The 17,649-nt window shown below is 42.6% G+C and overlaps 1 protein-coding gene across 1 annotated transcript; it reads left to right on the top strand.

Moving 5' to 3' along the window:
• Positions 1-13,517: 13,517 nt before the first annotated feature.
• On the top strand, positions 13,518-17,412 carry LOC147621929 (uncharacterized). Its single transcript, XM_086823650.1, has 11 exons — positions 13,518-13,957; positions 14,013-14,020; positions 14,155-14,255; positions 14,341-14,472; positions 14,548-14,860; positions 15,260-15,517; positions 15,615-15,905; positions 15,989-16,239; positions 16,321-16,395; positions 16,500-16,882; positions 16,959-17,412. Exons 1-11 carry the CDS (start codon positions 13,518-13,520, stop codon positions 17,086-17,088), a joined length of 2,382 nt encoding a protein of 793 aa, XP_086679776.1. The 3' UTR covers positions 17,089-17,412.
• Positions 17,413-17,649: the final 237 nt, after the last annotated feature.

The following is a 17,649-nucleotide window of genomic DNA, read 5'->3' as shown; positions in this document are numbered from 1 at the left end:
GATAGGGATGTCTGGATGTGAATGGAATGTGGATGTGGATGTATGTAAATGTGAATAAGAATGTGGAATGTGGATATGGATGTCTGGATGTGAATGGAATGTGGATGTGGATGTATGTAAATGTGGATATGGATGTCTGGATGTGAATGGAATGTGGATGTGGATATATGTAAATGTGAATAAGGATGTGGAATGTGGATATGGATGTCTGGATGTGAATGTGGATGTGTGAATGGGGATATGGATGTAGATATGGAATGTGAATGTGGATGTATGTGAATATCAATGTGGATGTGTGAATGGGGATATGGATGTAGATATGGAATGTGGATGTGGATGTATGTGAATGTGAATGAGGATGTGGGATGTGGATATGGATGTATGGATGTGAATGTGAATGTGGATGTATGAATGTAGATGTGGATGTGGATGTATAAATGTGGATTTGGATGTGGATGTGAAAATGGATGTATAAATGTAGATGTGAATGTGGATGTACGAATGTGGATGTGTGTGTGGAATAATGAATGCAAATATGAATGTGAATGGATATGAAGTCGATATGAGCGAATGGATGAGATGAGATGTCATGTGAATCAGAATGTGAATGAATAATATAAGATCTGAACAAATGAGATATAATGAGAAATGGATGTGAGGAGACGTAATGTAAATTAAGAAAGATAGGAATGGATGTTATGTGAAGTGAATGAATCCTATGTGATGGGATAGAAAATGATGTATTTGGTCAAGAATGGATACACATATGAATTGGAATTGGATTAATGTGGAATAATGTGGAAAGACGAGAGTTCAATATAGAAACTGTATTTGTGACTTGTTTGTAAATGACTGTTTTATGTCAAGAATGCTGGGGAAGCATTTTGACCATCTTGTGATTAAGGTCGTGGAGACCTAACTGATAAAGTTGCAGCTGCTGCTGAGACAGAGAGTCAATGGAGGACGTCTCGCGTAGCAAGGTCGACCGAGGTCTTGACCAGCCTCGGTTCGATTTAAATGGTGAGCTTGGATAAGGGACCAAGGAAGCGGCCTATGAGTGAAGCGCTAGGTGACCTACGAAGGATCCTAGAGGGTGCTGACCATACGGTGCTCAGGCTCTGGGTCGCTGAAGATACCCACACGTGCGTCGTGGAAGATATTAGAACAAGGAGTAAGAGATGTTTTCTGAAACCGAGCATGGATCTGGTTGATTGACCTTGCTAGTCCTCAACGGATGAGTCCATGGCTCTCTTATATGGATCTGTTGATTGATCTTGCTGATCTTCAACGAGGATTCCATCTTGATTTTTATATGTGAAAATATTATCGGGTACTATGAGCTAGGAACTATTGAAAAGGCCCTTGAGTGAACAGGTGGTGAGCGTTCTGGTTGCCAATGATGCCATAAGTGCATCGATGAATGTATGATTGGAAATATGGATTCAACCAGAGATTTTGAGGATTGTCATTAGCGACATAATGGTTTCATTAAAGGATTGTTTTAAAGTTAGCTGATGCTGAGAAAAAGGCAATTTCATATTGGGTGTGTAAGTCGTGTGACTAGTTTTATGTTTGCATGAACTTCCGCCTAGGGGGCCTGGGAACTCTTTTCCCTGGTACCTGGGACAAAACCTAACCAAATTCCTAATTGGATCCCATCAATCCAGTCCCATGGGTTGGCTAACCCATGGGACTGGGATGGGGTTAGGCTAGACTGATGGATCCTTAAATCGAGACTCAATTTCTGTTTAGTTCGATAGATGAAGTAAATCCCGGGTAAAAATTGTTCTATGGCCCAAAGGATCAACGGCTGTGCCTCTCGATGTGAGGAAAAAAGCGTTGGTCTCTATGATCCAAGTGCAATCTATCCCTTGATCTGACTATGGAACTTACGAGTTTGGTCAGATCAGTTTAGTTAGTTAAGGCTTTTAACTACATTAGGAAAAAGTTATCTTGGTGGAATCGCCTGTGCTTTCCGGACAAATGAAGTTTTTCGGGTTCGGTTTTGGAAAAACCGATGGATTAGTCTCTAGTCCGAATATCCATGTGTGCGAGGCCCCGAGTGTGGGACCCTACCCCGCACAAGAAGTGCTACTTCTGCTGCTAGCACCCCCAAATCCATTGCACGGTGGGGACAGGGATCTCACAACAGCAAATGGTTGGGAAATTCATCAAATGGATGTGAAAAATGCATTTCTAAATGGTGATCTACAAGAAGAAGTTTATATGGCACAGCCAGAAGGATATGTACACCCAAGGTATCCCACTCATGTATGCAGATTAAAGAAAGCATTATATGGTTTGAAGCAAGCACCTCGTGCTTGGAATGATAAGATGAGCCGATATCTTATCTCCCTTGGATTTCAGGTTTCTACAGCAGATTCTTCACTCTATGTGAAGAAAACAGATCATGGGATTGTATTACTCGTCATCTATGTGGATGACTTGATTGTCACAGGAGATCATGCTACAGATATTACGCATGTCAAGAAGGCATTGAGTGGGCAGTTTGACATGAAAGACTTGGGTGAATTAAGATATTTTCTTGGGATTGAAGTGATCAAAGACCATACAGGTACATGGTTAGTGCAATTCCAATATGCATTGGATATGTTGGCAAAATATGGGATGACAGGGTGTAAGCCAATGAGTACACCTTTGGAGCAGAATGTAAAGTTACGGGCTGATTTTGGTGAAGAGTTGGATGATCATCTATGTATAGAAAGATGGTTGGAAGCCTTATTTACATGACTATCACACGCTCAAATCTCAGTTATGCTGTGGGGCTAGTAAGCCAATTTCTGCAGAGTCCCAAAAAACCTCATTTGGATGCAGTGAGACGCACTATGCGATATGTAAAGACCACTGCACATTATGGTCTTCTTTATGAGCATGGTAAAGGCTTGGATATACATGGCTACACAGATGCAGATTGGGTAGGTAGCTCATATGATAGGAGGTCTACTAGTGGTTATGCCTTTACACTTGGAAGTGCAGTGGTGAGTTGGAGTAGCAAGAAGCAACCTACTGTTGCTTTATCTAGTACAGAGGCTGAATACAGGGGTGCAGCCATTGCTACATGTGAAGGAGTATGTTTAAAGAGTCTCTTGGCTGATTTGGGTGAGCCTATTGATGGCAAGGTTGTCATTCATTGTAACAACATGAGCAGCATGCAGTTGGCCAAGAATCCAGTTTTTCATGCGTGGACCAAACACATAGAGGTCCACTATCACTTTGTCAGAGAGAAAGTGCTGGGGCTCGTACAGTGGATTTACAATATGTCAAGACTGAAGAGCAGGTGGCAAACATCTTTACAAAGCCACTTAGCAGGGAGAAGTTTGAGTACTTCCGTACTATGTTGGGAGTACGTGGGATGAGCTTGAGGGGGAGTGTTGAGAGCTTTGATAGCCCAAGCTCATCTACATCTTCATCTATGGCAGTACATCAGGAGCTTGAGAGGGGCTGTTGAGATTCAAGCTCGATGTCAGCGTGTGCCAGCTGTGCTATGTGCTGGCATGTTAGGTAGCAGCATGTGTGAGACATAAATTACCGCGTCCAGCTGGTCATAGTGTGTGGACATTAGCTAGGGTTAGCTGTGTGTGGACACACCACATAGTGTGTGTTGTGTATTATGGATTATGGCTTTATGCATTGTGTGAGAAGGGAGATGGCTTCCCTCTATGGTTAGGGTTTGCAATATACATTAGGGTTTGCTCCTGTGTGTGTGTCTCCTCTCCCTCTACCTGTTTTTCATCAATGTTAACCAAAGTGGTTAACATACCCCCTCCCTAAAGTAGGTCCATCCTCGAAACTAGTCAGATCTATTAATAATAGATGGAATAGGTTTAGACAAAGTCCCATCGGGAGGTAGGAGCAAGAGGGGCTCGATGGAAGATGCGGTAGCTGGTCCAAAAGGTCATCTCCATCATGTCTTTGAAGGTTTGGAGCTGCCAAGAAGGCATCCACATGATGCGGTCATAATAGCCAAAGAGTTGCTTGAGAGTAGGCCCTTTGTTAATGTCAAATGCAAGGCCTTGGGTGCCTTCGTAGTAGTGGTACCAATTGGGGAATGACTCTAGCAGTGTGATAATAAGCTTGAAGAACTAGATGGTGATGATCACTTCTGAGTCAGGAACGTGGTCATAGTGAGATGGATAAATTCATTGAAGCACCTCACCATATGCTTCTCAGTGCAGAGATGCTGCATTGAAGGGAGCGTGAACCATGGGAAGTTGAATTGGATTTTGGGGTTCTTGAGTTGTTCTACATGGAATGTCTTCCAGACCCACCATCGTCAAATAGGGAGGAAGTCGAGGGCTGATCCTCAAGGCGCATGGTGCATTTTGAGCAAACTTCCTAGATGAAGGGCTTTGTGAGAAACAGACGTCGCCAAGCTGACTGCTCGCCTATGAGATCAAAAATTATGGGACAAGCAGCAGCAAGTGGCCGGTGTGGTAACCGCCACAAGTTCAGGGGGTGGTCAAGCCGCCAGTTTTTGTGCTTTGCGTCCAGGTAGGGGCAAAGAATGTCGACGTCTAGGTGGTTGATGACGCGGCTAAGAGACTCAGCCTCCTGGAGTTGTCGACGGAGCAGGATGGCTATTGCTTGCACCTTGCTCAAACTCCATGTGATCTAATGGATCATGCCAGTTTAGGGGATTCATTAGAGGGTCAACTTCCTCCTGCTCAGAAGGTGGTGGTGGTGGAATTTCTCCTTCTTCAAGTGGGTGGGTGGATGGTTGCTTAGTCGGTGATGGGGGTGGAGGGGCTGTTGATGATGAAGGTGGTGTGGCAAGGCCTACGTCGAGCAATGGTGGGGGCATGGTGGATGTTGAGGGCATATCTCGAAATGCAGTGTGCATTCCTAAAGTGGAGGGATAACAAAGGGGGTGAGGGGGGTGGAGTGGGAAAATGAATGGGAGGGGAAGAAGAGTGTGCGTGAAAAAGAGGGAGGGTGAATGTGCGTGAGGTGGGTGGTGAGGGTGGGGGTTGGTTAGGGGGAGGTGCAGAAGATGAACTTGAAGGGGGAGGAGGTGGTGGGGGTGAAGAAGTTCTTGGGGGTGGAGGTGGCAAGGTGCCCTACCCATCATTGCTGTCGTTGTTGTCATTCGGGGCAAGGCTAGCTTTAGCAGTAGTAGCCTGAGGACCGTTTGCATAGAGAAATTGTACAACCACAACAACCTCAACTTTACTAAACTCCCAGAGGGAAAGGCTACATTTTAATCATCAAATTGGAAGATGCCAGTGCCATGCCATAACTTTGATCTGCGCCGCGGGAAGCACCTATGGTTACAGAAGGCGCAACTCATTGGCTGAGTAAGGTGGTAGTGGATCATGCAAAAGGGAGGTATGCATCATTGACCACGTGCCACCCAATGGTACGAAAGTAAGTCAGTGCCCTTTGAAGAGGGGTACGGGTAAGGGCATACGCCATCAAGGATAGATAAATCTAGTAAGTTAGTGGGGTGGTCGGGGTTAAATGGAAAGCCATATCGGAGGAGAAGGCTCTAGCCTGTTAGGATGGCTTGAAGAGGGTGCATGGGGAGCTCAAAAGAGTCATGGGGGTGTTGGAATGAGAGAAGCCCCTAGAAGAAGAAGTGTGGGATTAGGGTTAGTCAATCATTTGGGAGTTTGGTGAGAGAATAGGCATATTTTTGGTGGGAGAGCGGCTCATCGATGTAGAGGTTATGTTGTAGGAGGTTGAGGCATATAATTTGGATTGGAGATTGATGAGTTGATAAGGGGTTTGCAGAGGGAAGGACAAAGCTGGGAGCTCAATCTCGCCATCTCCACCAGGACATCCACTTTCTTGTCCTCCATGCTGCTAGATGAGGCATCAAAGGGTGAAGGGGGAGGCATGGCTGCCTTGGCTTCAGCCTCGCCCAATTGCTCTTGCAAAGAGTGGATAGTGGCCTTGGCGAGTTCTCGATGCTTTGCAAAATTTGCTTGAGTGCGGGTGAGGAGATTTTTTGCTATCTGGGCCCGACTCATGGCTTCCTGATGCACTTGTATGACATTAAGCTCGTGATGAGCTCTCCATGCCACTGCATGGGCTGTTGTTGGATCTCAATGATGAGGGCAATTGTAGTGCCCAACTGCTTTGTTTGCTGATCAACCATCTTCTGGAGCTCCATAAACTGAAGGTTTGTCTAGTATAAATCTTCAGACATAGCATGCTCCTAAGCCTTGGCTAACAACATCTCTTGCTGGGACATCTATGCCACTTCTTGCTACCTGTAGATGCAGTCTGTCATTTGGGTAATGAGCTCTCGTGCCATATGTGAGAAGCCAAGTGAAAAGTTTGGAACATCTTCGTGGGCCGCATTATGCTCTCAACATAAGCTTGACTAGAATTGAAACTGCCTAAGCGTGCCCAATGGAGAGTTTTCATGGTGTTCTATGTGGCGCTAGGGGAGGACCAGCCTCTGCATATGATGGCATCTCTTGGAGGCGTTATGGAGGTAGGGTTTCAAATAGGCTTAAAAAAATCTTGTTTCCTCTTCTCTTCATATTCCTCTTTGGCCTTCTTACTGGCTTTTGCAACACCTACAAGCTCCTCCTATATTGGGGGCCTTGGGCTGTGGGGCAGCGGAGCGGCGGAGCCTATTCTATGCATTTGGCGCATGATGGACCCTCTTTGTTGGTGGTGGACTAGGAGAAGTGGATGGTGAGGGTAAAGAGGTCACAACTATATCTGACCCGCATAGCTAGGTTGCCCTTGGCAATTCTTCCCATCATCTAAGTGCATAACAGAGGACCCTGGTCAATAAGATTGCAGTTGCTAGCTTTTCTTGGGGGTTTAAGAAAACTGTGTAGCTCTCTAAAGAGATAGTCGACCCAATTCACCGTCTGGCCTTGGTGGTCTCTAGCCAATGTGGTCAAACTGCAGTGGTTAAATTTGTTAGTCCACTTGGTGGTAAGTAGAAACTGTAATGCTTTGGTGGGCATAACCAAATCCTCCTGTGCTATGGTCCCCCACTCAACTCCGTCCTTGTTGGGGTTCCCCCTATACGGGGGGGCCCTTTTTACGAGCGTAAAGTGTCGAGCGTGGCGAGCGAAGGAAAAAAAAAAGGGCCATCATCATTGCAATATCCAAACTATGAACCTCAAGGAAGCTTGTATTTCCCTATGAATAAAGATAAAAAAGTGCACATCAAAGAAAAAATTGAAATTTAAATCCATTACAAACATGACTTTAAAGAAGATCCCAAAAAGAAATACATTATAAGTTTCATTGCAGTATGAATAAAGGCAAAGGAAGCTTATATTTCCCTATGAATACAAGTAAAAAGTGCACATCAAAGAAAAATTGAAATTTAAATCTCTTAAAGTAAAAATTACATCGTCAAGCCACTAGCAGCAATGCTTGCTACAACTCATTGCAATTTGCGAACAACACCAAAAATTAAATACATTGAAGGAGTTCCAACATGGACTATGCGCAATACCAAAAAGTAAAAATTACATCATCAAGCAACTAGTCGCAAAGCTTGCTGCAACTCTCTTTTAGTGAGGGCTGCTTGGTGAATAAACTTTTGGTGATCCACATTCAAGTCCAGCTCATGCATATAAATAAAGTAAAGGTGTTTGCAAGGCATGTATCTTTTGCCTTTGCGTTCCCGATTTTGAAAGTCATCGCATGTGCAAGAAGGAAAAGCTGAAACAGTAACCAAGTAGTTTTGTCCTTTCTTGATGCTTCCTTCAGTCGATAAAGTGTATTCAACATGCTCCTTTGGCACAACAACCCTACACCCATGAACAGTGCAAATAAGCTCTGCAGCCCTTTTGATTCTATCCCGCATTTCTTTGTTCACCACCCTGGCAACAATCACTAGCTTTCCATTGCGGTTCATGGGACGCACATCAGCATCATCATGACTTGCAAGAGGAGTCCCTACTTGTTGATGTGCCTCTGCACTAATGTTCTTCAAATCAAAGCCTGCCTTTGACAATGCAGATATTTCTGTAGAATCCAATGAAGTTCCAATTGCAACGGGCCACACAGCAGGTCTAGTGCTTGGTTTCTCGATTACATTGTGAGAGGGCTCCCAGGTATGGTCAACATTACTTCCACAAAACCATACAAATTGTTTCCTGGTTCCAGAGGGGATTTCAATGAGTCCCTCAAAACATGGTGCTGGCACTCCTAGTAATCCTGCCCTACCTTTTTTATCAATAAGTTCATTACATTTTCGTTTCTCATTTCTCAAGTATCCTTGGCACCGCACCTTACTCCCTGGTGTTGTCCTTCTGATTGCCCACCTTGTTGAATGTATTTCCACCTCTCCCTCATTATGTACTTCCTGCAAAACATTGGGTGCACCGTGATGTTGTGTGTTATAAGTGACATACTCATACTCTGGTCGGTGTGAATCTCCCTCTTTGATAGGATTCTTTAATACACCTCGTCTTTTTCGTCGAACAGACCTAGAATCACCATCTGCGAAGAGAGACCTATTGGCAGCCCCCAGCTCTACAGCAGCCTCATTTGTGAGATCAACAATTTCTCTTGCCGCAGGTGGGATTGCACTTGTTGAGGCCCGTCTCTTAAGTTTCTCCAATCCAGGACCACATCCAAGGTGGCCACCCTTAAGATAGCTATCATATTTTGACTGTTGGATTAGAGTATTCATAAGGTCATTATAGCAAGCATTGTAGAGTGAAATGTATTTCACCCCATCATTGGATGCCAGCCAACTCCCATGCATAGACTCCGCCAAGTTTGCTCTTGGAACAAGGTACTTTTCATCTCCCTCCATGGCCTGCATATTTGAACAAATTTAAACATAAGATAAATGAATCAAAATTACAAGGCAGGAGTCAACTCCATATTAGATTGTCTTACCTTGACCATGTATTCACCCCAGTGAGCTACTCTTGCATGCCACCATATTAACCATGTTTGCAAAGCTGAGATATTGGTTTTGTCAGCATGACCTTCTTGCAACCATGTCCAAAGATTGTCCAATTCCTGCTCAGCAGCCTCCTCTGATGGTGCTGCTTTCCATGCACGACATCGTGACTTGAACTCCTCTTGGCTATGAGAGGGAATGCATTTTTTTGCATGATGCTGCATGCTTTGCTCCCAATGAAAGGAGCAAGACCTCTCTCTTCCAACCATGACATTTTCAGGGCCTCCATTAAAAACTGTCCTAACTGCTCGCCAATTAGCCTGAGCCTCATCAGCCATGAATCCCTTGAAACATGCCTTCTTGTAACCCTTTTTCTCCATAACCATATTCAACAATGTCCAAAATAAAATCTGGGACTCTGTGTCCTCGACCTTAAAATCCCCTATTGCAATGGTCTGCATCTCTTGCACAAATGGATTATATACATGGCAAGCCATGGTCGTCCAGTCATGCATTCTCTTCACAAAGTCAAAGAACACCCAACAGCCACCTAACTCACCTTTAGGCCTCATTTTATTAACCAACTCTACTCCATTACCTGGTCCTTGGGTTGACATTTTAAAGACATGACACCTTTCGAAGCTTGACAACTCTATCTGCCCAGGGAATGCAATACTCTGAAAGTAATCAAACATCAATTTTGATTTGAGCTTTAGCAGAGCCTCAAAGTCACCACATGGATGTCCAAAGTCAACTTGTGTGTCTCTCCTCCAACGTGATAACCTTCTGTTGTCGAGAGCAGGTGCTAGTTTTGCCAGCAAGACACTTAAGTCGCTGTCAGACACTTTAACATCTCCTTCATGTTGTTGAAAAAGACAAGATTCCATGACAATCTCTTTTGCTAGTTTTAGTTGAAAAGATCTGGGTTTACCACCAATGTCTCTAGAAACCATTCTACTAACTCTTTCATGGACATTATCCAGAATTTGTTTAGAAACACCCTCTGCAACTGGATGCATGTGGTGGCCAATATGTATGACACCTCTAGACACCTTTCTACCTGCAATCTCATTGGGAAAACAAAGCACCAGCTTGCATGTACATTGAGCAACGCAAGTTGGATATGACTTGCAATAAAAGCACTTAAGGCTTCCGAATCCTTCTGTTGTTGAGCCCTCTGGACAAACTCTTGTTAACCGACCAGTCCAATGCTTCTCATTTTTTACTTTAGATCGTTGCAAGCCAGTGCATAAGTTGTTAAGGCATTGTAAATGGCCACCACACTTTCTGTATCTCACTACTCCCTCAAATCCAGATATGTTGCTTGTCATCTCATTTGTCCAAGTATGCCCATCCAACTTGCTTTCCATGCCAATGGTTCTTGTTGAGGGATTTGCATAGGGCAGCTCGAACATTATATTCCCATCATATCTATTAGGTAGCTCTGACACTTGTTTTATTTCATTAGCTTGCATAAAAGTGTTTCTCAATGAGTTCCTCAATGGAAGATTTCTGAGTAATTGCACTATACTGACTGTAGCATCATCGTTTTCTTGAAATGTGTCACCTATAATCCTCTTTTCAACTTCAAGATCTGTAAAATCTTCATCTTGAGAAGGGATGCATGGCACCTTATCTCCACGAACAATAAATACCTTTCCAAACTGAAAATCCAGGTGAAACATTACTTCTTGTTCTCTAAGGTAAGATGCAAGATCAAAATACAGGCCATCATCCGGATCACCAGATACTTGGTGAAGGTGGATGGATTCCTCTGTCAGGCCAAAATGTAAAGACAATTCTCTTTTGGACACCTCAACAAATCCAGCCATTGTTACGAACTCCATCTGAATGACACCATTCTCATCTTGAACAATTGCTTTCTCCATTGTCAAGAACTCGTCGACCTGTTAGAGGCGACACTTCTTTTATAAAGAGTGTCCTTTTTATTTTTTGTTATGAGGCAAGATCTTTAATCAAATAATTATTATAAAAGGTTAAAAATAGCTATTATTTATAATATGTAGCGTAAAGAGAATATATAATCGTTTAATGCGTTAAACCCAACAAGTGTGTGTGTCATTCAAGCCGCCGCCTCCTTTTTAAAGAGAGTTAAAGAGAGATTCTCTAGATCCGCTTACCAGAGGGGGGTTGGGCGAGTGGTTAAAGTGACTGGGTGGGTGAGTAAAGGACCTAGGTGCAACCTAATATCTCCGGAGAGACAAAGAGGGAGAGAGCCCATAGAAAGGAATTAAGGCTAGAGATTGATGGACGCGAGTGTGGGAGACCCTGGAAAGTGAACTCGGATTAGAGTTAGAGAGTTAGAGAGAGTTAGAGAGCCTTTAATTTGGGTAGGTGTGTGTGAGTCAGAGAGCCTTTAATTTGGGTGTGTGAGTTTGTTGACTCTAATTCATTGCAACTTCGTTCATCTGCGCCGGAGCTCTCCCGAACTTTGTCTCTACGCCCGAGCTTTGTCTTCCGCCTCTGCACCTGAGCAGTCTCCCGAGTATTGCCTTCAGCCTCAGCAGATATGAAGCGTGCGACAAGGAGATCAGCGGGCAGCAGCAAGGTATTTCGAGTCCATTTCAAGGTGTGTGTGTGTTTGTGCGCTATGAATGAGTCAACCGGGGAAAGATGAGTAGAAATTCCGGTGCTATTTAGGCATCGAGCTGGAGCGAAAGTAGTCTCGAACGCAGCAAGCTAGTAAAACAACCAGAAGATATATCCGAAACGGAGAGTTTATGTTTCAAAATCGAGTTGCAGATTGCAGATCGCTACAAGTAATCAGCAACCGCGCTAGAGGCGTCCTGAGAGAGGCAAAAAAACCCATGCAGTAAAGTGAGCGCAAGGACCGTGTCTACAAAGCAAGCAGCAACAAAGAGATCAATAAACCGTACTAACGCTGGGATAACATCAACGGCCAGGCCCTCCGCCGCCATGGCCAGCAGTAAATTACTCACACCCACACTATTTCGCCAGCGAAATAGTGTGTGTGAGTGTGTTTGTGAGTGTGTTTGTGCGGCCTAAACCGATTTTCACAGATATGAAAAGCTTCGATGCAAAAATATGCAGTGAATACAAGCCCATGTTGGTGAATTAAGTGGAAAAAAGTACAGCTTGTTTGAGGATTGATTTTTGAAAAGAAAAAATTTAAAATTCCTCTGCAAGCTTGTTGCAAAACTGCACACTCCCTCCACCTACATGGGAGCTTGACCTTTTAGTGAGTGACTTGGAGGAGGGAATTCCTCTGCAATCCTGCCTATTAATCGAGCATACATCTCACTTATACTACTACACTCATGCCCTCTGCCTAAATGGTGCATGTTCACACTATCCTCAGTTGAGGCTCACAAACAGGAGCTGCCCTTAAAAAGGACGGATAAAATACTCACACCCACACTATTTCGCCAGCGAAATAGTGTGTGTGAGTGTGTTTGTGCGCTCGCATGGCAATAGAGGTGCGGCCTAAACCTTAGACCAGATTTCCCAGCACTCGATGTTCATAAGTACTCCACCTCTCATAGCGGGCATGGCGATCCTCTTGATAATCATAGTCTCTCCTATGATAGATATTCTAGATGGATGAGGATGCCACCACACACACAAGATCTCATTTTGTATTGATAAGGATACATATTTGCACTTGTATCCATCACTATGATAAGGAGATGATGTATTTGCACATGTATCCATCACTATGATGATGTTGTTGCTCTCTTGATGATGATGATGATATGATAGACAATCAAAAAGACACACCCACACTATTTCGCCAGCGAAATAGTGTTTGTGTGTGTTTTTGTGGTAGCCAAAACTCATACAGACTATTTCGCCTTTTCATAGTTGTAGGATTATGTCGTGATGGCCAAGCTCAGAAGATTATCAAAAACACACACACACACTCATTGCAGATTATCAAAAACACACACACACACTATTTCGCCAGCGAAATAGTGTTTGTGTGTGTTTTTGTGGTAACTAAAACACACACATACACTATTTCGCCAGCGAAATAGTGTATGTGTGTGTTCTTGTGAGCATACCTATCTACAATGTGGAAACCTTCCCAACTTGGTGTACACATCCATCCTCCACTCAATGCAATGTGGAAAGGTATTTGTGATGAAGACTTTTTCGATTTCACATGTATGTGTTATGAAATTTTTCTTATGCCTTGAAATTTCCTCGTTTTGGTTAATTGAGGTGCATGAATGCCTTGAAATTTGTGAATTTGTCTTATGCAACTCTGAATGCATGTAATGTCAAGTGTTTTTCCATCCTTATGTATTTCGCTGGCGAAATAGTGTTGCAAAGAACAATGTCTTGTATAATCACTTGCTCTTAATGTCTTTTGTAGTCACCTGCTCTTGGAAAAAGGAAGACATCAACGGCCAAGAATGTGGGAAGAAAGCGAAAATCTCCACCTAGTGATGGCAGTGAAAAGACCATTGAAATGGCAGAGAGTGGTCAAGGGAGTCACATTCAAAAGGAAGTTAGCAAAGAAGCTGGAGACAAAGTTCTAACTGAGCCTTTCATACCGATTCAACAACAGGTTGATGCTTCTAGTGACAAGGATGAGAAAGATGTGGATGATCTTATTCCACAATCCATCATCAAGCCACATGGGTCTGAGTTCATAGACAGCTTGGCACTTAATCAGGGTTCCATGCCTCCATTGATCCCTCTGTGTAGATGCTTGGTCAACGAGAGGGTGCGAGAGCTTCGAAAAGATCTCTCATTGTTAAAGAAGGTTTTTGAAGAGGAAGGATATTTGATGATGAAAGGTATGTTTGTTCTCTCCATAAATCTACCAGATGGCAGCACAAAGGATGTGGATGAAGATATCATGAAGACATGGGACAAAAACTGGCAGCTTGTCAATGCAGAGTTTGAGGAGGAGATTGCATCTAAAGATGAGTGGTCTATGTTAAGTGGAAAGATGTTTTATGTTTGGGAGGGAAATCACAGGACCGCTTCTTGGCTTGAGAGCATCAAGGAGATGTATCGTAATGATAAGAAGAGACATGTTCGAGTTATGGCGCAATTCATTGTGCCTAATCAACAAGATGAGATGAGGCTTATCGCTGCACTTCAAAGAATAAACATGTGAGTATTCAACATTTTGTATATTCAACATTGTATTTATGGTTGTTTTGATTAGTTCTTATGGTTGTTTCTATTTATTTCATGAAGAATGAATGAAGAGGCTATTGTAAAGACAAACCTCAAAGATTACTTATTCCATACAAGCACGGTTTGCTCTCTTGATGCATCTAATTTCACTGACTCCTTCACGGAAGAAGATAAGAGGTCAATGGAGAAGGCCAGGTCTAGGGAGGCACAATCTGGAAGGCGAGTTTGGTATCCTCTCACTCAAGCTATTCTTGGACCCATTGTATATGGGGTAAGTACTTAATAAAGGTGGTTAAGAATGTTACTTTGCTATCTTTGTCATTAAGTGTTTTTTTAATGGCTGTTATTTTTTGAAGAATAAATGGAAATCAGATTTAGAATTGGCAATTAAGAAGATTCCCTCAAGCTTGGCAAAGGATGAGCGTATTAAGGCTGAGACACTAGCTAGGAGGAGTGTCGTCAAATCCTATAATAGAAGGATGACACGGGTTTGTATCTTCTGCTTTTGGTTCTTTGGCATCACAATCATTTCTTCTTCTAATTCTTTTCTGTTGGTGGCACAGAATCTTTCGGTGGTAAATCCATCTAATTCAGAGGAGTGGTTCAATGTATTATGGAAGCTGCCCTTTGAGGATGAGAAGTTTAAGATCTCAATTGAGAAACTTTATGCCATTTCTAGTGCTGCTTGTTCCCAAAATCTCAAGCTGAAAATGTTAAAGATGTTAGGTGCAGATGAGAACTTTCGGCAGAGCTATGGTATGCCACTTGGAGATCACCACTACATTCCTTGGCTTGCAAAGGAGGTTTGGATGGATCAGGTATTGGAGGATGCCACACGGCTTCTACACCAAGTGGTAGATTCTACTCAGGGGGTGAATAAGGTGGAGCTACCTGTCGATGTGCACATAGAGACTTACTTTGCAGATATTGTAAACCGTTATAGAGGAGTGCTGTTTTATGAACTCCAGAAAGAGATGAGTGTGGCAACTCCGTCGGCCAAGCATGTGGATCTAAAAAACTCCTCAAGACGGTTGGTTTATAGGTAATTCTCTTTTTTCATTGTTTCTTGAAATCTTATGAACCGTGTTTATTTTTTAGTTGATTTATTATATCTCTTTTGTAGGTTTTTAATGCATCTAATAGCCAAGAAAACAATCAATGGTTTGCCTGACATATGCAAGGCTTGGGTTGTGATTTCTCCTCCAACCTATAGTATGTATACCTCTTCCATCTTTCGTGAAGGTAAAGATCCTAATGGAGTCTTTATCTTGACGGATTGGGAGAGAAAGCATTGCCCTTGGTGGATTGACATGAAGAAAGGAGAGTGCCTAGAGGAGGAGAAGGAGAGATACCTTCAACATTTAAAAGGAGAATGCAAATCTGATTCTGGGTCATCAGGTGAGATGTCAGAGGAGCAAAGGAAGAAAATGGAGGCAGAGTTGAAATCTATCAAAGAGAGAGAAGAGCTAGAGATGCATGCTTTGGGAAAAAACAAGGGGCGTCCCTCTCAAAAAAAGGGAGATGTAATAAAAGGTAACATTGGGTTCTTCTGGACTGTATTTAAATATTTGTTTTTAATAGTTTTCTGGATTTTATTAATTTATTTTTTTGTTGGACATACTATCTATAGACACGCGTAATTTGGAGAGTCCTATAGCACACAAGACAAGTACCAAGGGAGCTATGGTGTATGCTCCACTTTCTAGCTTTTTGTTCGTGGAGAAGCATGGAGTCAAAAATCATTCGAAGGTTTGGATTTACGATTACATAGTGCTTGGAAAAGAGTTTGCATCCGGAAACTTCAATGAGGGGTTTGCTTTTATGAGGGAGTTTTATGTGCGTTTGGGTGGAGGTCCAAAGATGAGAAATTCCAAGCCAAGTAGTTGGAGTGTTGACCTTACTTTCATTGATCTTCCTACTGGTAAAACTTTTTTGATGTATACTCCTTTTTTGTGATGGTGTTTGTGTAAAAGGAACTTGCTGATATACATGATTAATATGCAGGTTTGCCTATTCATGGGTTTCAAGGTATTCCACAATGGAATGTCCTTACAGATGACCACATGAAGTTCTCTCTATTGGCGGCATCATGTGTTATGGATGATATGGGATGGGTCTTAGTGTTTTGCTTGAGTTCTTCTCTTGTTTCTGTGGAGCGCTTTGCAAAGCGTACAGGCTTGGAGCTAGGTTTCAGATGGATTATGGAGAGCTCTGAGTCATTATCTCTGCTACAAAAGCATGGACATATGCAAAAGGTTTAAGTCTATTCACTTGAATGTTAATTCTTGCTATTTGTCATCTAATATTGTGTTGTTTTTTCTTTGTTGCCTGTATAGGTGAATGTATTTTATGCTTTGGCATTCCACAAGAGGGGAAAGGATCCTCCTTTCAATAGTGAGAGTGCATTAAAGGTTGGATGACACTTTCAGTACTTATTAGGAGTGCATTGAATTTAAATGATTGGAGGTTACTTTTGAATGTGATCACTTGATACTATGTGTATTTCAATTTGTAGGTGGGAAATATTTTGCAGCAGGACCTCTCTTGTGAGATTATTGGTCATTACTTACCTTCAAGCAATAGAGCACGACGTGGTGGAAAAAGTGGTAGTTGGCGAGGGATTCTAGAGAGGAGTCCCTCTCATATGCTTATGTTTACTGAGGCTCTTTGCCCACGAACAGGTACAATATTGGAGTTGGGGGCTGGGACAGGGCCTATATTAAAGGCATCTATGCACACCGGCCGTGGTTGCTTGGTCATTGATAATGATGAGGAGATATGCAAGGATTACCTTTCACCATATATAGAGGAGATCTATGGCACAAAAAAGGTGGCAGACCTTGGAGAAAGTGACACATCCTCTGGTGATTATGAAGTGCATGATGCACCATCCGACTAGTAAGTAAAACATGCATGTCTTTCTATTACATTTTTCTTTTCTCTTTTTCTTTGATGTTGTCATGGAAGTTTAAAGTGAGTTACCATGTTATGCAGAGGCAATGGCAATACACATGACAAGCACCACTGTGGATGATCGATCATTGGGACGGGAGAAACGTAGGAGAAGGTGTATTTTTCTTGATGATGAAGCAAATGAGAAGTAGTCTTTTGCATAGCGCTATTTTTGGATTATGTGGATTCATGCTTTCCTGCCCCCCCACACAGACTCATAGCTTCATTTTTTGAGCTTGATAGATGATGTATTACTTGACTCTTGTATTAGGTGGATTGCAGGTCTATGTCATAAAGGATTCACAAGCCATTCTCTTGTTTTGTTGGTACTTTTTGTAGCTTGATGATTAATGTTTTTCTGTAGCTTCATAAGATACATGAGTATGTTTGAGGCTAGAGATGTTAGAACCCTGAAATCATGCACATCGCATGAATTTGGTTCTCACTTGAACTAAAGAACAATGAACCTTCTTGTTGGCAACTTAGATGATTTAATATCACATTCATGGACCTTTACTAAAATTGCACATAGTCCTAGACATGATGAAATTTGCCCAATATATCTCTTAAATCCAACTATAATACTTTTGTTGATGATGCGTTTTTCAAAATTTTTCTCTGTGTTGACTACAAACATGTAACAAGGACCTAATTGTTTGCCTATTTATTTCCAAGCAGCCAACCAGTTAAAGCATATTCTTGTGGCTCCTCTT

This window comes from Cibotium barometz, chromosome 29 (genome assembly GCF_041138505.1).
Source record: "Cibotium barometz isolate CiBa-2024 chromosome 29, ASM4113850v1, whole genome shotgun sequence".
NCBI lineage: Eukaryota > Viridiplantae > Streptophyta > Polypodiopsida > Cyatheales > Cibotiaceae > Cibotium > Cibotium barometz.
The sequence above is the reverse complement of the archived record's forward strand: the minus strand, read 5'-3'. Positions and strand labels throughout refer to the sequence as shown.